This window comes from Aquarana catesbeiana, linkage group LG11 (assembly GCF_042186555.1).
Source record: "Aquarana catesbeiana isolate 2022-GZ linkage group LG11, ASM4218655v1, whole genome shotgun sequence".
Classification (NCBI taxonomy): Eukaryota; Metazoa; Chordata; class Amphibia; order Anura; family Ranidae; genus Aquarana; species Aquarana catesbeiana.
In genome coordinates, this window is record NC_133334.1 from 268,514,717 (window position 1) to 268,536,302 (window position 21,586).

Below are 21,586 nucleotides of genomic sequence, written 5' to 3' on the forward strand. Positions count from 1 at the left end.
TGTGTAAAGGCAGGCGTCCCAATACTTGTATAGTGTATGCCATGTGGCTGCAACAGCAGCAGTGGGGTTTTATGCACATGTGTATGTAGGTAGATTTGACAAGCCAACTGTTGGCTGTCAGATGGAAGCGATCAGGCGTGTGGCTGTACAATCTCTTCCATACACCCCGGCAACAGTCGCCACCCTCACCATTTTTCCTGGGCTCCCCGCTCCCATTGGTGGACCCAGGACCGGCATGGAGGTGCTGCCGGGTACATATTTACATAGTAGGTAAGGTTAATTAAAGACGACAGTTAAACCTGTGTAGGTGTATGTGTGTCAGTGTCTATAATTATTTCCCATATTCCTGTATGTTATGTTCTTTAAGATGCACATCCAAGAGTCTTTTAAAAATATCAATAGTCCTTGCTGACACCACCAATTGTGGAAGAGTGTTCCACATTCTTACCGCCCTGACAGTGTAAACCCCCTGCGCTCCTTTAGGTTAAACGGCTTCTCCTCCAATCTCATTGCGTGACCCCCGTGTCCTCTTACACTCCTTGAGATTGAATAGCTTTTTTCCTATGCTGGGATCACCATTGAGATATTTGTAAATCGCTATCATATCTCCTCTCCAGCGAGAATAAATTTAGTGCTTGTAGTCGCTCTTTGTATTAGAGGTCCTCCAATCCCCGTATTAATTTAGTTGCACTTTGTTGGACTCTCTCCAGCTCCAGCACATCCCTTCTGAGGACTGGTGACCAGAACTGGACGGAATACTCCAGGTGGCCTTACCAGAGTTTTATAAATTGCCAATTGTTAGTTAAATTGACGCAGTGCCCCATCGCACAAAATGGCCTGGTCATTGGGCAGCCAAATCTTCCGGGGCTGAAGTGGTTAAAGAGTACTTGTCACCAGCAAAAGAATTACACAGGACTTTTTTGTCCCCTGTGTGATGGAAAAATGATTAGTGAGAAAAGGTGTAAAGAAAAATTAAAGTTACACAAAAGCACTTCAAATCTCCCCCCCCCCCCCCAAAAAAAATGTTTTAGCCCCACCCCACATACAAATGTAAACACGTGCGTCGGGATTGCACAAAAAACAGCAATTGCGCTACACACATTACATAATCACCGTGCATGCTGGAATGAAAGCAATCATTTTAGGCCCATTGTTCCCAATTAACTCTAAACTGATGACCTGTTGGGGCTTTTAAAGTGTCGCCTATTGAAAATTTAGGGTACTGAAGGTTGTCGTCGTTTCACAGCCACGTGCAATTTTAGGGGTTGACATGTTGGGTATCTATTTAATTGGCACAATCTCTTCTTTGAAATTTTACCAAAAAAAATGGGTAAAATATTGTGATTGCATGCCCTAACATTAATTTAGTGTATTTTATTTGATCTTAATAAACCATGGCACTAATATCATATGACATAGAAATCTGAAACTACCTCTATTTTATTCTCCAGGGTATCTGCTTTCAGAAATGATATACGATTTGGGGGTTTTAACTAATCCTCAGGCCTAAAATGATTTTTTTAAACGTGCAAAAAAAATACAAAGGTTTCTGTAGCAGTAAAAGGGTTAAAGTGACCCTGTCATGAAAATAAAATGGCTCCAAATGTTGTCCCTGCAGATGTGTGAATGCCCACCTCTCCTGCTGCCTGGGTCACTGAATGCCGCTGTATTCAGCAGAAATGGACACTTCCGGAAGCACTGACCTCTGTGTCTTCTGCTGTGCTCAATGGTTCCTCCTGCTGACCTCCATGTCTGTACTGTATCCTGGAGGTCACCAGGTAACTGGTTGGCCAGGTCACTTGCATTTGCCCACATTAAGCCACAGAACAGTGTGTTCAAGACAGCTGTCTTATAGGTAGAGCCAGAATAAAGGTCCCCTGGCACCCAGGGTAAAAGGCCTTACTTTTTTCTTTTTTTTCTTTTTTCCCAGAAAAATTGAGCATGTAGGGACTATTCAGTTGGGTTTGGTGAATTCATACAAATAGTCACAAATTGTCCTGCAGGCCTTGGGGTGAGGATGCCTTCTTTCTCTTAGGAGGGCCAGCTGTCTTAGTTCACTGAACAGAGTCATTGGACCCCTATATAGGATTGCATGGAGGGGTCGAGGAACTCCTGGGATGTTAAAAAAAAAATGCAATGGCGTGAGGGGTAGCTCAAGGTGCACCCCCCCGCTTCCTTTATGAGCAACATAGGTTGTATGCTTCACCCTTTTTGCACCCCCCACCCCGATGCCCAGCCCTGGGTAAAAGTGTAATTCATTGAGCATGCTGCACCGTGCTGACCTCCATTGGCAGAATTTTTAGTGTTTTGCATCCTGAGGATGCCTTTCTGACGAAACGCGTTGAGGCAGGGCAACTGCTGTCACTTCCGGTCCATGGTTTCCAGGGGTCTGGCACACACGCCGGCTCCAGTGTGAGCGAAACAAGGTGCTCTGTGGTCTGCTAACCCAGGCTGTTTTTGGTTATAGATACCCATATGGGTATTTAAAGGGGCAGGTACACTACTGTGGATGTCTTCAGATTACCGACCACCATAAAGATGTCCACTCAGATGGTCTAAACCTATGGTATTGAAAGCATCCACAACTGAGAGAACAGTTTGTATTATTTTGCAGAGTAACGGAAGATCCTCCCCTCGGCAGGGATTCCTGTTACGAAGGCGACAAGGAGAACTTGAAGACTGATTTAAACGTAAAACAAGATCATCTCGCTTCGGGCAGTCATACGAAATCTGGGTTTTTGATCTCAGGCTGTGTGAACGGGTCTCATTCACAGCACAGCGATGACGAAGACTCGGCAAGCTGTAAAAATCCTGTTGCCACCATCTACTTTTCCCATACGGTTGAACCAAAAAGGGTACGTAGCCAGCAATCCCTCATCTTCATTTGGCTCATAGGTTTGCACCTTCTGTTTTAAAGGCAAACCTACCACTATTCCAAACATGTTTGATTAGTTCTATTCAGCAATCCTTGTTATTGTAGGTTATTGAGCTTCTACGTACATTTTTTAAAATGTATTTTTGGTGGTCACACCCAGTTCTGTTGCAGGGAACAAGAGATATCAACCCTATGTAGGCTTAAGTCGGAGCTTATATAAGCTTGACATTCTACCTTTTCTCTGGGCAAATAACCAAGTGCTACTGCTATCGCATGGTTGAGTCACGTTGCAGCTCAGCTATACCTGCAAGTTACAGGTATTTGCCAAACAGAGCAACGGGGACGTGAAAGAAAGATATACTATATTGTCAAAAGTATTGGGACACCTGCCTTTACGCGCACATGAACTTCACAGGCATCCCAGTCTTAGTCCGTAGGGTTCAATATTGAGTTGGTCCACCCATTGCAGCTATAACAGCTTTAACTCATCTGGGAAGTCTGTCCACAAGGTTTAGGAGTGTGTCTATGGGAATGTTTGACCATTCTTCCAGAAGTGCATTTGTAAGGTCAGGCGCTGATGTTGGATGAGAAGGCCTGGCTCGCAGTCTCCGCTCTAATTCATCCCAAAGGTGTTCTATTGGGTTGAGGTCAGTCAAGTTCCTCCACCCCAAACTCGCTCATCCATGTCTTTATGGACCTTGCTTTGTGCACTGGTGCGCAGTCATGTTGGAACAGGAAGGAGCCATCCCCAAACTGTTCCCACAAAGTTGGGGGCATGAAATTGTCCAAAATCTCTTGGTATTCTGACACCTTAAGAGTTCCCATCACTGGAACTAAGGGGCCAACCCCAACCCCTGAAAAACAACCCCACACTGTTATAGCTGCAAAGGGTGGGCCAACTCAATATTGAACCCTACGAACTAAGACTGGGATGCTATTAAAGTTCATGTGTGTGTAAAGGCAGGTGTCCCAATACTTTTGGCAATATAGTGTATGTGTAGCTGGGGGCCAGGTCCAATAGGAAAGGTCATCGGAAAAGAGAAAGACTTCAGCGAAAGGAGGACACACAAGCACAAGGGACACATCTCTCTGATGGTAAGTCATATCCCTTGTGCTGATTTTTTTTTTTTTTTTTTTTGGGGAGGGGTATACTTCGGCTTTAATATCCACAGCAGCCAATCACGGTTACGCCGTTCATTCTCCTAGATTGCAGTACAAGTAAGAAAGGTAGAAGTTTTTTCTAACATATTATGACTGTCACTCTCTCTGGACTATTGCGGCTCTCTTTAAATTTCTTATTCGTCCGCTCAGGTGAGAATAAACACTGGAAAAAACACTACTCTGAAATTCAGCGAAAAGAAAGAGGAAGCCAGAAGGAAAAGAAAAAACAGTAATGGGAACGGTCACTCTGCCCCGGAATTGCCAGTTATAAAGACGCCAGCGGACATCTACAGGTACGTTTAACGCCATGTTCGTCTGTACTAGAAAGGTGAACTGTGAGAGATTTCAGGAATATTTATAAATTTAAAGGCTAAGTTCACCTTTGGGAACATGATCCAGCTCCTGCTGCCTCTCCCTCAGATCCCCCCTCCGTATGACAGCTGGTGGGAGATCTTCTCCCCGCACCCACTGTCAAAACTCAAAAACAGTGCGGCCATGGAGGCTCCGCCCACACAGCCACGACATTCATTCATTCACAGTTTCTTATGAATGAACTACAAGTACCATCATCCACCGCGGCAGATGGATTGTAGTTATGAATGAACTGCGAGGGCAGTTTTACTACTACAGGGCAGCAGCTGTGCGCAGGATCACGTGTGTGTGTATGTATGTATATATATATATATATATATATATGTGTGTGTGTATATATCAGTAATGGGTACGGTCACTGCGGACATATACAGGTGTATATATATATATATATATATATATATATATATATATATATATATATATATATATATATATATATATATATGTGTGTGTGTGTGTGATCCTGCACTTCCAGGTAGGGGGCACGAATGCGCGCCGCCAGCGGCTCGCTCACGCTGTGATTATACTCTGCGGGAGCTGATCTGTGGGTATGGCAGACTTCATGACCGCCAGCACCCGCCAATCTTCAACCAGAGATACAGAACTGCAATGTGCCTATGTAAACAAGGCAGATCGCCGTTCTAATAAGAGGGAAGGCATGGATCCTGTGTCTCTGCAAAGTAGGGACATGGATCCATGTCTTCCCCTTGTAAAAGCTCCTCCCCCAGTTTAGTAGAACACTGGCTAGGCACACAGTTAACCCTTTGATCGCCTCTGATGTTAACCCCTTCCCAGTACAGGGACAGTACATATTTTTAGCACTGATCACTGTATTAGTGTCACTGGTTCCCAAAAAGTGTCAGTATCCGAATGTCCGCCACAATATCACAGACCCACTATAAGTCGCTGATCGCCGCCATTACTAGTAAAGATAATAAATAAATACAAATATTCCATAGTTTGTAGACGCTATAAATTTTTGCGCAAACCAGTCAGTATACACTTTTTGGGATTTTTTTTTTTTTGCCTCTTAATACGAAGTCCCGCCTCCTTGACCGGCTCCTATGAGAGACAGAACACTGGTCCAATGCCAGTCCAGGAGGCAGGAATTCATATTAAAGAGGCTGCCGAGTAAACGGGAGATTCTCGCTCTATGTAATCTGACGGAGCTCGTCCCCCATCCCCCCCCTCCGAGGCAGCTAAATGCAAGTATAACACGCACACGTTATTTGCACCCGATTTTCAGGGGAAAAAAGTGCGTGTTATACGTAGATAAATACGGTATGAGTATTTTTCTGCTGTCTCTCTTCTATGTTTCTATGAAAGTCTGTACATATGCATTATGCTTTACAGGGTGTTTGTAGACCTGGTGAACGGAGAGTATGTCCCCAGAAAATCCATCATGAAGTCCCGCAGCCGGGAGGACAGCGTGTGCAGCGATACCAGCGAGAACAGCTCACACGAGTTTGAGGACAGAAGAGGGTACCAAAGGAACATCAGCATGGAAGACAGCATCTTCAGCGACGAGGATGACAAAATGCATAAAAAGCTGTCGCCTGTGTTTGGACCATCGGAGGTGAGAGGGGGAGATGCATACAGTTGTGTGAATACTTCCCTTTTATGCTTTCCATACAGATCTCGAAAAATCATCTGCTAGAGTCTGCATGGAAGCCAAAACCTTCGGGAGTGTTGATCTCCTGGGTTCCCCTACAACAGGGGTAGGCAACCTCGGCCCTCCAAAACCACAAGTCCCATGAGACATTGCAAGACCCTGACAATCACAGGCATGACTCCTAGAGGCATGATGGGATTTTTAGTTTCAGCTGGAGTGCCAAGGTTGCCTACCTCTGCCCTACAGCACTCACTGGTTCCTCCTGGTGACCTCCACATGTAATGCGTAGAGGTCAGCAGAAGGAACCATGCTATTCCATTCCTTCCACACAGTGATTAAATGATTGGTGATCTTCTCTAGTGTATTAGGATGTTACTGCGGACATTTAAAGGGACCCTGTCACTAACATAAAAATTGAAGATAAAAGCACAAATGTCACATATTTTAAATATTGAAGGTAAGACGCCGCTCAAACCAACCCAGCACTAACTCAATGTGTTTGTGGTCTCAACCAGTGGTTCTTCGACCACGCCCCCTGACCAAGCCCCGGTCAGCGGGACGAAACACGTTGGGAGGAGGGCATGGCCAAAACAATGCTGGCTGAGGCCACACACATATGTGCACTTTGAGTTAATGGTGGGTTGGTTTGAACGGCGTCTTACTTTCAATATCCTCACACTCCTCGATTAGTGAATGTACGCCTGCTCTGAAGACAGATGGGGAAACTTTTGATCTTCCAGCTTTGAGCGACGCCACAAGTTTAACGTGACCACGTATTTTAAATTCTTACATGTAATGTTTTTTTTTTCCCTCAAATTCGTTTTTATATTCACTTGCAATGTGGCTTTGAACTTGCTGGAAAATGTGGCTTCTCCGGGAAGTTTATTTTCTAGCACAGCCCCCCCCCCCCCCCCTTTTTTGCACATTATGGCCCTCTCCTCCTTATTTGAGTGTCTAATTATCATCTGTGCTGGTCCAGCTCCTTGATTTCTCCTCTTCCCTCCCATTCATAACCTTTTATGTAGCAGACGAGAGAGGAGTGAAAAAGATTACTATAGAGCAGGAGTCTCCAAAATTTCTAAACAGGGGGTGGTTAACTGTCCTTCAGGTTTTAGGGTGGGGCATGAGTGGGATTAGAAAATGCCCCGGAAACAGTGCCCCAGCATTGGTTTTAATGAGAGTTATACTGCCCCATTGATGGTGTCAGTTGGGGGAATAAAGCCCTTTTATTGGTGTCAGTTGGTGGAACAAGTGCCCTATAAAGGCAAGCAAAGGGCCACATCCGGCCCCCAGGCTGCAGTTTGGAGACCACTGCTGTATAGCAGCCTTTCTCATCCAGGGTTCCTCCACAGGTTGCTATGGGTTCCTTGAGCTGTGATCAATCTACCCCCCCATTTGATGGTGCTTGCACAGTTTCGAGGACTAATACCATTCGGAATTGCCAGTTGCATGACACCAATAATCTTTTTAATCTGTCTATAGGGGTAGTATTCTGACCACCACTGTAAAGGGGGGCATTCTTCCCACTAGCCACCAATATAAGGGGCATTTTTCTCCCTGACCGCCAATGAATTGGCTTTAGCAAGAGTTTGACCTGGAAATTATTTTAGGGTTCCTCTGGGGTAAAAAAAGTTGAGAAAGGCTGCTATAGAGTGTTACTTGAGTGACAGCTCTGAGTGTGCTGGAGCTGCTGCCATCGCATCCAAGATGGTGGTGCCCAGCAAAGGTCTCGGGGCTTTTGGAAGTCTACATAAGGAGGCGTTTACAGGCAAATACCGTACATAAAATACATGCAATTTTAATCTAATGGAAGATGGTTGTAGAAATGAATGGTCTGGTGCAGGGGTGTCAAACTCAATTTTATCACAGGCTGCATCAGCATTATGACTGCCGTCAAGGGACCAGGTGTACCTGTAAGTCTAGATGTCCAGACCACCCAACCTCACTTACATTAGATGTCAAGAGCCCCCCCTCCCCCCACCATCAGAAGTCAAGAGTCTCCCATTCTCCCTTATACCAGCTTTAACTTGTGCTGCTGCCAGGAAGGAACTGGGGGCGAAGCTGGGAATCAAAGTGCAGGGTCTGGAGGAGGACTTTAGAAGGGCTGAAGTCAGCTGAATGCTGAGACCAGGAGATGCAGAGAAGAGGGAGTGCTGAGGTTGCTCAGAGAAAGGTGCAGGATCTGTAGGAGGAGTTTTGTCCTCATGTTTGCTATCGACTGCTGAGTCAAGTTGAGGGCGAAGAGGAATGGAGGAAGGGGGGGTTTCTGCAGCTGCAGGAGAGGTGTGAGGTGTGTTATCACACGTAATGATCCGGTGGGCCGCATTCAGCCCTGGGGCCTTGTGGTTTGATGACAGGGTCTCTTAACTTTTAGATGGGGAACAAGTACTATGGTTGGAAATGCCCAGGTGACATGATAATAACACAAGTTTCTCTGTTTCTGCACAGGCATTTTCAGGAACTGTCATAGAGAAGGAGGCGTTTTCTATATCTGTGCCCATGACCAGCATTGCCCACCCAGCTCTGCCCACCATCCAGGAAAAGAAGGGCGAGGAGTCTCCCGAAGAGGGGGCCAAAAGAGTCTCAAAGTTCAAAGCTGCCAGGATGCAACAGTTCCAGTGATAACTGTGTGCGTCCCGTCCCCATCCCCCCCCCGTGTCCCCAGCCACTGTGGGACATAACCCACCAATGCAGGTCTGGATGATGTTTACTAGTTCAGTCTGTGCCAGGTCACTTTCGGTGGCCAAAAAGAAAAAAAAAAATGAATTTGCAATCATTTTGATAATCTTAACCTTTTTTTCTTTAAATAAATATGCAATGATTTCCATTATTTCGAGGTACGGTCTGCACATTTTATACGTGTGTTGTAAGGTTATAGAGAGCTGTCTTCAGCTCCATGTCACTGCGGCGAGGTTTCTGCAGACCTATTACGGGTCAGTTAAAGGGGTGTGTACCCCCCCTTGAAAAAAAATGTATTTTATCGCAGCTTACCAGTCCTTAGATGTGGCGGTTGCATTGTCGTCCCCCCCCCTTAAAGTGTTACTAAACCCACAACAGTAAAATCAGTCTGTATATGCAGTAAAGCATGCTTGTTATACTCACTGTGGAATCTAAGGGGTTATTCCTCTGCATTGTGTAAAAAGGCTGTCTGCTCCTGTCTTCTCTGATCCTCCCCTTCTTCCACGGTCCCCAATATATCTCCTGATAGAACAGAGCTAGGGGACAAGCTCAGTTTGGTGTGTATTGCTAGAGAGTTTCTTTTTCTTGGGAGGGTGCATGTGATCAGCACAGGGCCAATCAGCACTGTCCAGACAGAGGGTCAGGGGTCCTGCAGCCTCATAAGACAGTCAGAAGGAGAATGAAAACTCCTCCTACAAGCTTTAACCAGACACTGATAGAAGTCACAAGACTGCTATACACTGCTGATGAGAAAAGTTATTTAGCAGTTTATATTTACTGAAACAATTGCATTTCCATGTTCTGTGTACTGTGGGAGATCAGATATAGTGACTGCAGGCTCCTGGGTTTAGTAACACTAGAAATTTCACCCGGGGATCCTGCCAGCAAGGCCAAGTCAGAGGCGGTAGGTAGAAAAGGTGAGGCCTTTGGATGCTTTAGTGGGAGGGGAGCACTAAAGTAGTTCACAGCTTATGCAGTAGGGGGCACACTTTGGCTACTCAAGTACCTTGCTCTACCACTGCCTTGCCTTTTGACAGACTTCCTCTACTAGAGTGACAACACTTAAAGCACTCTGTATTGGGGGTGGCCTTGTTGTCACCCTTGGATGCTCTCCTGATTTGGACTGCAAACACAACCTCCATTCCTCCCCTTTACTACATTAAGTGGAGGTGTCGTGTAGCTCTCACAAGATTGCAAGGAAGACTGATTTCAGATTTCTCTACAGATTTCTCTACAGGAACATAAATTTACAATGCCACTGGATTTCTGGCAGCATCAGTGAGAAGTTTTGTAAACTTGCAGAAAACGCGCTTAGCCCGAAAAAATTTAAAAAATGCAGCTACAACATCTAAAGCCTGGTTATCTGCAGTATATGACATTTTTGAAATGTTTCAGTCTGGGTTGACGCTGCTGCGGTGCAAGACGCTGCATGTAATTCGCACCGCAGCACATTCCTATGCAGTGTCTCTGGGGTGCGATTTGAGCCATGGATTTTTATGGCTCAAATCGCACTGCATTCGAAACCAGACTGGTGCAGGAACCTTTTTTTTTTGTCCTCACTAGAATTCGGATCACATGGGTGTGAACACTCATGCGATTTGATTCTGCAAATCAAGCTGCGTTTTGCAAACTGATTGCGGGATGTCGTCAACTTAACATACACTGCGCAATCGCTTCGTATTCACAGGTTGCGATTTTAGATGTGGTGCCGAATCCGTAGCGAATTGGCTGTGAATTCGCACCACATCTAGTGTGAACCCCAGGCTTAGTGTCATTCTGCATTTGCTGAAATTGTTGCGACTGCCATTCATTTTTTTACTTTGAGCTCATTGGGTTTCATTTGTTAAAACTGGAGCGCAGAAATCGATCTCTGATCCTTCCCTGGTTTCCTCATTTTTTTTTCAGCATCAAGATGCTTATGACATTATTAAAGCCTTTCCATACTCATTACTTACCTCATTTTAGACCCGGTGATGTCATCGCTGGTTCTCCGTTTTTCTCTATGCAATGCAAGCGGATCATGGCTGGAGGGAGGGGCTGTACATTCCTGCTTCCTAAAAACATCCCAGCCCCCAGCCTCAGTACTCCTCTCCAGAGTCCTCAGTCCTGATGCAAGCAGTGGGCTGGCTTTTAGGAGGAGTTATGCAAATATTAAAATGCCTTGATAGGCAGATGTCAGGGTGTTCCTAGGCAGGCTTGTGGGACGGGCTACTAGAGTGCTATACATACATACACGCTGAGACTGACCCGGTCCCCTCGCAATGTGTGGCCTCAGCCAGCGTTGCTCTGACCAGGCTCCGACTTCTGTAACCAAGCCCCCCCCCCCGGTGGGCGTGGTGACATATGCCAGGGGGGCGTGGATGGAGCAGCGCTGGCTGAGCCGCACATTGCGAGAGCACCGGGTCGGTCTGAGCGGCGTCTTCCTCTCGGCATATCTACACTTCTGAATTAGTGCACAGACACCGGCTCCCACACTCTGAATACCCATAACCAGAAAGAAGTCTCCAGAGACACAATCGGTACCGCACTGACACAAGCAGAAACAGGTCTGCAGAGGACCGCCCCCGAGGATCCGGAAAACCTTTTGCTTCGTGCCACCCTCAGTGATAAAAGCACCCTAAGCCACGGTATGCATGGCCTAGGGCTAAACCTGGTCCTGATCCAACTTGGGCACAGACCTTCCCCCTCCCAGCTTTGACTGATCGTAAAAGCGCAGAAATATATTAATTACATCACCCCTGTGCCTCTTCATTGTGTGAAGCAGTAGGTCTCTGATTGGTTCAGTCTTGCTGTAAAGAGATTATAGGCAACTAAGATAAAGACACAGTTCAGGTTCTTTTACAAGAATTTTAAATGGTATTGAATACTTTTTAACTGAATGCACAACTGGACATTTTTTGTTTCTATACTTTCCTGGAGTCCAACTTTAACCACTTGCCGACCGCCTAACCTACTGCCGCCTAACCTACCACCTGTATGTCATTTCGTGCAATAGCCACTAGGGGGAGTGCATGCTCCCCGGAAGCGTTATTGCACGCTGATTGGATGGAGGTGGCCAATCAGTGGATCTGGTGGACCCGATGTCAGCCAGCCACCCCCGATCATTCCGAGAGAGGCAGAACAGCGGTCTGCCTATGTAAACAAGGCAGATGCCATTTTGACAGGAGAGAAGATGATGATTGCTAATCAGGAACACAGATCTCTGTCATCACCCAGTCAGAGCGAACCCCCTCCCACACACACAGTTAGCAAGCACCCCCTAGGGACACATTTGAAACCCTTTGATCGCCCCTGATGTTAACCCCTTCCCTGCCATTGTCAGTACAGTAACACTGCATATTTTTTAGCACTAATCACTGAAATAATGTCACTGGTCCCCAAAAAAGTGTCAGGTGTCTGGGGGTGCTTTGCGTATTTCTTCCAGATCTGTTCAGTAATCCAGTATGAGACTTCCTGTGATAAAGACCGCTCACTGCTGCTCCCTCTCCTTTTGCAGAGAGACTGGTCTCGTCTCCGCCCCTCCTGTAGTTTTCAGAAGTGGGTGGAGCCTGCCAGGCCCCTCCCACAGCTCTGCTCGCTCTCCATGTGCAGGGCGACTGGACATCAGATTGCATTGCAGGGGAGAGACAGGAGCGTCAACAACAGATTGCATTGCAGGGGAGAGACGGGAGCGTCAACAACAGATTGCGTCGCAGGGGAGAGACAGGAGCACCGACAACAGATTGCGTTACAGGGGAGAGAAGGAAGTATCGACAACGGATTGTGTTGCAGGGGAGAGAAGGAAGTGTTGACAACGGATTGGGTTGCAGGGGAGAGAAGGGAGCATTAACAACAGATTGGGTTGCAGGGGAGAGAAGGAAGTGTCGACAATGGATTGGGTTGCAGGGGAGAGAAGGGAGCGTCGACAACAGATTGGGTTGCAGGGGATAGACGGTAGCAACCGACAACAGATTGCATTGCAGGGGAGAGAAGGAAGTGCCCACAACAGATTGGGTTGCAGAGAAGAGGAGGGACCGCTGACAATGGATTGGGTCACAGGGGAGAGAAGGGAGCACCGACAACAGATTGGGTTGCAGGGGTGAGAAGGGAGCGACGACAGTGGATTGGGTTGCAGGGGAGAGAAGGGAGAGCCGACAACGGATTGGGTTGTGGGGGTAGAGGTGGGAGCGCCAACGGATGGGCCATAGAAGTCTATGGTTGATATCACTGCTCCCAGGCATTCCAGCCGTTGTTGAGCATTCTCTCTTCTCCCCTGCAGTCGCTTCTGGCTGACATGGGGTATCATGCGACTAGACTGGAGCCGTCTAAAAATACGTACACCTTTCTTACACAGTATTGCTTTAGATTGAGTAGCTGTAGATTCCCATAAGTACAATCATTATTTTTTAGTAGTTTCCCAGCTTCACAACAATACCAGCCCCTATTAGGCCCCTGTTTCTAAATGGCCTCCCCAAAAAAAAATGAGCTGCAGTTCTTTAAATTGGAGTTCTTCTTTAAGACACCGCTGATTAACTCAGGACTAATATTTCTATGTAGTACCATTTTTTATTCAGAACATGCCAGGGATATCCATAAACCATGGATTGTCTAAGTCAGGAACCACAGCTAGAATCAGTGTGCCAAATGGCAATCCCAGAACTCGTTGCAAAAGCTTTTTCTTTTCTCAGGGCAGCATGAGCGAGCTTCTCATACCCGGCCTCAGGCAGCGTGCGGTAACCCATAGCTATCGACCTGCAATTCGCTTTCAGCAAGCCGGCTACATGTGATTTAATAAGGGGGTTTATTAGCAGAAGTTGTGCCGTCATTTCACAGCACTATGTATAAACCACAGGACGTCATGAACATCGGCAGATCTTACCTTAAAAGGCCAATCATTAAAGTAGAATTCCAGGCTATACCTAATTAATCCTAAAAATGCTCTTTCCACCTTTCTAACACCAATGCTGATTAACATGTGTAAGAAATATGTATATACTAACCTATTTTCAGGCTGCTCCAGTCCAGTCACATGACCTGGCTTCCATGAGCTGCTCCAGGGGAGAGAAGGGACCGCCGCCGACGGATTGGGTTGCAGGGGAGAGAAGGAAGTGCCGACTACAGCGGTTTGCGTTGCAGGGGAGATACGGACACGTCAACAACAGATTGCGTTGCAGGGGAGGCAGACACGCCGACAACAGATTGCGTTCTAGGAGAGAGATGGGAGCGCCGACAACAGATTGCGTTGTAGGAGAGAGATGGGAGCGCCGACAACAGATTGCGTTGCAGGGGAAAGAAGGGAGAGCCGACAGCAGATTGCATTGCAGAGGAGAGGAGGGAGCGCTGACATCGGATTGGGTTGCAGGGGAGAGAAGGGAGCGCCGACAACAGATTGGGTTGCAGGGGAGAAAAGGGAGTGCTGACAATGGATTGAGTTGCAGGGGAGAGAAGGGAGAGCCGACAACAGGTTGGGTTGCAGGGGAGAGGATGGAGCACCAACAATGGATTGGGTTGCAGGGAAGAGGAGGGAGCGCAGACAACGGATTGGGTTGCAGGGGGAGAGAAGGGAGAGCCGACAACAGGTTGGGTTGCAGGGGAGAGGATGGAGCACCAACAATGGATTGGGTTGCAGGGAAGAGGAGGGAGCGCAGACAACGGATTGGGTTGCAGGGGGAGAGAAGGGAGAGCCAACAATGGATTGGGTTGCGGGGGAGAGAAGGGAACACCATCAACAGATTGGGTTGCGGGGGAGAGAGAGGGAAACGCCGGCAATGGATTGGGTTGCAGGGTAGAGAAGGGAGCGTCAACGGATGGGCCATAGGAGTCTATGGTTGATGTCACCACTCCCAGGCATTCCAGCTGTTGTTGAGCATTCTCTTCTCCCCTGCAGTCGCTCCTGTCTGACACAGAGGGGTATCACGCGACTGGACTGGAGCCATCTAAAAATACCTACTCCTTTCTTACACAGGTTAGTCTGCATGGTTGTTAGGAAAGCTTAGTCTTTTTAAGATTAGTAAGGTATAGCCTGGAATTCTTATGCATCGAATCTATGAACATGTCAAAGCTGATCTCCGGGCACATAATCTGTTATTTAAATATAGTCAATAACCACAAATGAGACAAACCCACTCTGTGTTTGCCAAATGCCTTTGCAAACCCAAAAATCACCAACAGGCCCCACCCACTACAGGCTGCCTTCTTTATACTACAGGAGGGGGCGGAGACAAGACCAGTCATCCTGCACAGGGAGAGCGAGCAGAGCGGTGGGAGGGGCCCATCAGGCTCCACCCACTTCAGACAATTACAGGAGGGGGCGGAGACGAGACCAGTCACCCTGCACAGGGAGAGCGAGCAGAGCGGTGGGAGGGGCCCATCAGGCTCCACCCACTTCAGACAATTACAGGAGGGGGCGGAGACGAGACCAGTCACCCTGCACAGGGAGAGAGAGCAGAGCTGTGGGAGGGGCCTAGCAGGCTCCACCCACTTTAGAAAATTACAGGAGACTGCGGAGACCAGACCAATCACTCTGCACAAAAAGAGAGATCAGCAGTGGGCGGTCTTTATTACAGGAAGTCTCACACTGGATTACTGCACAGATCTGGGAGAAATATACAAAGCACTCCGAGATTTTATGATTAATACACATGACAAATGGTTCTAGACATTACTTATCCTGGGAGCTCAGCTTTAAATAAAATATAATAAGTTAAAGTTTCAAAAACCTTTCCAGGGCCATGTGTGCGATTTGAAGCTCTTTAATAACCACTTCAATACCGGGCACTTAGACACCTTCCTGCCCAGGCCAATTTTCAGCTTTCAGTGCTGTCGCAATTTATATGACAATTGCGCAGTCATACAACACTGTACCCAACCAAATTTTTTTTCATTTTGTTCTCACAAATAGAGCTTTCTTTTGGTGGTATTTGATCACCTCTGCGGTTTTTATTTTTTGCGCAACAAATAAAAAAAGACCGAAAATTTTGAAAAAAAAACAAGTTTTTCTTTGTTTCTGTTAAAAAAATTTTTGTAAATAAGTACGTTTTCTTCTTCAGTGACGGGCACTGATATGGCTGCACTCACGGGCACTGATGAGGTGGCACCAATGAGGTGGCACTGACAGGCACTGATGATGGGCACTGATGGGCACTGATAGGTGGCACTGGTATGCAGCACTGATGGGCACTCATAGGCGGCACTGATGGGCAATCATAGGCGGCACTGATGGGCACTTATGGATGGCACTAATGGGTACTTATGGGTGGCACTGATAGGTGGCAGGGATGGGCACTGATAGGTGGGCACGGATGGGCACTGATGGGTGGCATTGTTGACACTGGTGGCACTGATGACATTGATGGGTGGCATTGCTGGGCATTACTGAAATATAATGGTGCCAGTCAGTGCCCATTTCCTATTGACATCGTGATCAGAAGTGATTGGACATGGCTGATCACGTGGTAAAGAGCCTCCGCCGGAGGCTCTTTACCAAGATCGGTGTAAGACTGACACACCGCTCCACCGATCGCTGCGATGCGCGCCCCCACTGGCGTGTGACTGCTGTTATCCTGAAGGATGTCATATGACGCCCAGTTAGGATAACTGAACCACCGCCTGGCCGTCATTCTGCTAGTGGTGGGCACTGATGGGTGGCATTGGTGGGCACTGATGGGTGGCACTGATTGGAGGCACTGAAGGGCATTGATAGGTGGCACTGATGGGCACTGATAGATGGCACATTTATGTACTGGTGGGCACTGATTCGTGGCACTGTGGGCATTGATTAGTGGCACTGGTGGGCACATAAGTGGCGGCTTCGCCGCTTCCTCTTCAGGACCGATGTCCCTTCAACAGAAGCTGGTGATTGGCTTTTTTTTTCTCCTCACACTGTCAGAGTGAGAAGAAAAAAAAAAGATTTGCGATCTTGTGTTTACATCAAGTGATCAGCTGTCATTGACTGATAGCTGATCACGTGGTAAGGGGCCGGGATAGACCCCTTACTCCGATCTGTGATCACCTGAGTCTCATTGACTCAGTGATCACAGTGTGCACCCTGCAGGGGGTGCGCGGGGAGCGTGCAAAGGGGAGGACATATATTGACGGCCTCCCGGCAATGTAGGTCGGCGCTGTAGCCGTCATTCAGCTATAGCGCGGATCTGAAGGGGTTAATTGGCATATAAACAAAGCATACCTCATAAACATAAGATACATGGTTGAAAATTAATATTTTTATCTATATACAAGGCGATAGTGTGCAAAAAAAAGTATAAAATGCCACATGCTTATTGAGTAAGGTATACAAATGGGTTATAGGATACAAATGAATCACAGTTGATGTCAAGCTATGTGTTGGGAACATGATGACATTGATAGGCTCGACGCGTTTCGTGGCCAGTTTTTCCCAAGATGAGTGGCAACTGGCCACGAAACATGTCGAGCCTATCAATGTCATCATGTTCCCAACACATAGCTTGACCTCAACTGTGATTCATTTGTATCTTATAACCCATTTGTATCCATTACCCAATAAGCATTTGGCTTTTTATACTAGGTACTTCCATGGGATACTATGCGATTTCAGATGCGTGCATGTGTATATACATATATATGAATTCCTCTTTTTTTTGTAGGCTATCGCCTTATATATAGATAAAAAATACTCATGTTCAACCATGTATCATATGTTTATGAGGTATGCTTTGTTTGTATGCCAATTAAACCATTTTACAATTTCTCCTACAACGTGTCTTGTGCCTCATTCAAAGTCCCAAAAAACCCCAATCTTATTTCTGATTTGGGGATGAAGGTGCATGGTATCACCTCATTTAAAGTCCTAGAACCCCTTTTCTTTCCCCGGTCTGTACAGACTTTTTTAGATGCCGTGGCTGGATCTCTGTACTTCTCTATGCAATGCAGGCAAATCATGTCTGGTGGGAGGGGCCAGCGCAAGGCTGTACATGGCTTCCTGAAAACATGACTGCACCCTTCCTCGGTACTCCTCAAGAGCTATCAACCATGATGCAAACAGTGGGCTGGCTCTTGGGAGGAATTATGCAATTATCGAAATGCCTTAATGAGGAACTGCAGTCTGTTCACATAATTTGTAATAAAAACATTTTTGCCGTTCTGAAGCTTCCCTCCAAACACTTTGCATATTATTTTATATATACTGTGGTTCTGTACTTGCCAAATTTGCTGCAGAAATCTCCCTCCACTGAGTATGGCTGCAGCCATTTTAAATGTGGGCAGCTGAAGCTGCTGCCTGTTCACTTCCTGGATTTACACAGACGCACACCTCCAGCTCTGCAGCTCTCATTGGCCCTCTTATGACTCATCCCCCCTCCCTTCCTGGCAAACTCTCAGGAGAGTGAGAGAAGGAGAGCTGTGCATGATGTCATATGCCTAGGCTAATGACCGGACAAGAAGCAGGAAGTGGGCTGTATAAGGGATTTACTGGCAGAAAAAAAAATGTTTGCTAAGTTAAAGACAACAACAAGGGCAGAAGATTTAGTAGATGCAAAAATGACTGAAGGTCCGATTCAATAGGTGGAATTCAGTCTGGTCCTAGCCCAGTGATAGCAAAACTTGGCACCCCAGATGTTTTTGGAACTACATTTCCCATGATGCTCCACTACAGTCCAGAGTGCATAAGCATCATGGGAAATGTGGTTCCAAAACATCCAAAAAAGTTAAGACTTCCTGTACCCCTCAATGGAAGAGAAGAAAAAAAAAACTTTGCAATGAGTAAAAAAAAAAAGCCTATTTTATTTTTTGTTTGAGGGTCTCCCTCAATGACTGAAAAATTGAATAGGATTTTTTTTTTGTACTCATTGCAAAGTTCTTTTTTTCTTCTCTTCCATTGAAGGATACAGGAAGTCTTAACTTTTGGGTTATGCTGCCGCCTAGGAGAGGACCAGCAGCTTACCTTCTATTTTATTGCTAGTGCCCAAGCTTCCCGTAGGCGGCAGTATATCCTGTAAAGACTTCCTGTGTACCTTGATGGACTCCAAGAAAAGGGTTTGAGCACAAAAATTCTTTTTCCCCGACCCCGAATTTTCACGCCGGTCACCTGTGCGCTGCAAGGTGGTCACAGTGGTAGCAGAGCTTTGAGATCCGTCCAGCCTTCCTAACGCGCGCTCTACCAGTCAATGATGTTGGATGCAGCATTTTCTCCACTTTTTATTGGTCATCGACTTCCGTTTCAATAAAGGAAACTTGTCATGAGAGGAACGTTGCCAAAAATGTCAGTGCCCTGCCTATACGTCATTTAGCATTTTCAGTACTCATTGGTTGGTGACCCGGAACAGGGGTGTGGCTGGAATTCTTAAGCCCACCTACTGGACCAACCCAGCGACTCACTTAAAGTGTATGCAAGATCCAACTATGAACTTCTCTTATTTGCTCCCTTTTGATCTGTTTCATTAACCATTGGAACAAAATATCTGTTCAGTAATAAATACCTGTTGATCCTGCCAGAACTCCAGTGAGATTGTAACCTCCTGTGCTCTTTGCTTTTGCCGCACTGAAACCTCAAGCAGTTTTATCAGCCACCCCAATCCTTCTCAGTTGGGTATGTGATGAGGAGCACCCAGTATAAATGTCCATCTCCCTCAGATGTTTGTTTAAAATGTCTGAAGTTTAAACATCCGAAGTTACGAATTATCCAAAATAACAAATGCCGTATTAACGCATTAATAATAATAAACAATAATAATAATACAAACTTTTTATTATTATTTATTAATATTTTATTAATTCATTCTGTTCCATTTGTTTAGATAAGGCATTCGTTATTTCGGATAACTTCTGAAAAATTCGTGTTCATTACGTACTCTAACAGCCAAATTTGAAAGGAAATTCCAATACCTAAAATGTAATAGTTAGTTATTTAGAATTATTATTATTATTTAGAATTTTCGGATTTCATTCTTTCGAATTTTCAAATTCCGAATTGCGATCAAAACGAATGACACGATAAATGAAAAAAAAAAAACCGAATGAAACAAAAATAAAAACTAACACATTTTTCGGCAGTGCACATGTCTAGTTTACACCAGATTTGTACTACAGAATACCTCCCCTTGCTTCACCTCCATTACATATAAGAGGGAAGTGTTTCATGGCCAACAGAAGAGAATTGTCCAGTTGGTATGCGATAGAGCTAGACCGGGGGTCTCCATACTTTCTAAACAAAGGGTCAAATTACTGTCCTTTGGACTTTAGGGGGAACAGACTGTGGCCAGTGAGGGTAGAAAATGCCCTGGCGTCAGTCTCAGGCTTGGTTGTCAGTGGGAGTAAGAAAAAAAACTTTGTGCCTGTTGTCAGGAGGAGGAATAGCGTCCCATTATTGGTATCTTTGGGAGGAATAGTGTCCCATAATTGGTATCATTGGGAGGAATAGTGTCCCATCATAGGTATCATTGGGAGGAATAGTGTCCCATCATAGGTATCATTGGGAGGAATAGTGTCCCATCATTGGGAGGAATAGTGTCCCATCATTGGTATCATTGGGAGGAATAGTGCCCCATCATTGGTATCATTGGGAGGAATAGTGCCCCATCATTGATATCATTGGGAGGAATAGTGTCCCATTATTGGTATCATTGGGAGGAATAGTGCCCCTTATGTTTGGTGTCAGGGGGAGGAAAAGTGCCCCGTTGGTGTCAGCAGCTTGAATAGTGGCCTATCATTGGTGTCAATGAAATAAATAGTACCCCGTTGCTGGTTTCTATGTTTTGGATGCATTTAAATTCATTACTATTGCAATTTGGAAATTCGGATACATCTGATTCGGAACGAACCGCACATGTCTAGTGAAAACGGCATGGGCTGACAACGCCACCACTGCTGCATATTAATAGTACAGTGAGTTATTGTTGCCACCCTAGGATGGGGATGAGTGTTCCAGGCAGAATGATGATGAAAGGGTGACGTGTTCTGTAGTCCAAATGAAGGTGTAAGCTGAATAGGGTGACAACGCTGCTATTGAATAGATACAATATAGTGAGTGTTGTCACTCTGGGGAAGTGTGTTACTGGCAGGATCACCAAGTGAAAAAAAAAAAAAGGAAACTAATGCAGCCACTATGTCTAAGGACTGGTAAGCTGCAACTGAATTTTTTTTTGTACGTGGGTTTAGATACACTATTATGTTGGATCAGACAACAGCAATTTTGGAAGCATGCTTGGATAGGCAGACCTTGCGCCTTGACAGGTTCCCTTTAAGCGACATCCCCTACATTTCCTGTGCAGTACCAACAACCGTGTGACTTTGATCTGATCTCTCTCCATATTTTTGATGTATAATTCCACCTCTTTTCTGTAATGTTACACGCACACCCGGTACTGTGTTTTAGATGTTCACCAAGAAGCATATCAGAGGAAAAATTGTATTTTTTAATAGTATCTTTTTTCCAAAGAGAAACATTCTTGTGAATTGTTTTGAGCTCTATTTTTCATAATGTTCTGTGTAATAAAAGGACAAATACATTTTTTACAGTGAATGTAAGTAAAAGATACTCGTGAACTCTTGTTTGCCTCCATGTTTCCTGTAGATAACGTCCATCCTGAAGGGCCCAACCGCACCTATTTGTACACGTTAATGGATGCTGGTGGTACCTGCCCACCTGCCTTGTTAGGTGCACAGATGCACGTCAGGACCAGTTAATAAATAGGTGTACGCACCTCCAAACCATATACACTTACATGTGCGTCATCCTACACATACACTCACCGCCCAACTTTATTGGGTACACCTGTTCAATGTCTTGGTAACACAAATTGCTAATCAGCCAATCACATGGCAGCAACTCAAGGCATTTAGGCATCTAGACGTGGTCAAGACAACTTGCTGAAGTTCAAACTGAGCATCTACGCGTTTCGTCACAATTGACATCGAGGGGCATGGAGGTC

The 21,586-nt window shown here is 45.9% G+C and overlaps 1 protein-coding gene and 1 long non-coding RNA gene across 2 annotated transcripts in view; both read left to right on the plus strand.

The window, feature by feature from the left end:
• The window catches only part of URI1 (URI1 prefoldin like chaperone), a 134,300-nt gene extending 125,447 nt beyond the window's left edge, over nucleotides 1–8,853 (plus strand). The window contains exons 8-11 of the mRNA XM_073605820.1: nucleotides 2,615–2,855; nucleotides 4,187–4,329; nucleotides 5,765–5,987; nucleotides 8,472–8,853. Coding sequence (XP_073461921.1) covers nucleotides 2,615–2,855; nucleotides 4,187–4,329; nucleotides 5,765–5,987; nucleotides 8,472–8,645 — 781 coding nt within the window. The 3' untranslated portion in view covers nucleotides 8,646–8,853. The remainder of the gene's footprint in view (nucleotides 1–2,614; nucleotides 2,856–4,186; nucleotides 4,330–5,764; nucleotides 5,988–8,471) is intronic.
• Nucleotides 8,854–18,488: 9,635 nt separating this feature from the next.
• On the plus strand, nucleotides 18,489–21,192 carry LOC141112772 (uncharacterized). The gene is made up of 2 exons (XR_012236638.1): nucleotides 18,489–20,057; nucleotides 20,122–21,192. It is a non-coding gene; the product is annotated as an uncharacterized lncRNA (long non-coding RNA).
• Nucleotides 21,193–21,586: the final 394 nt, after the last annotated feature.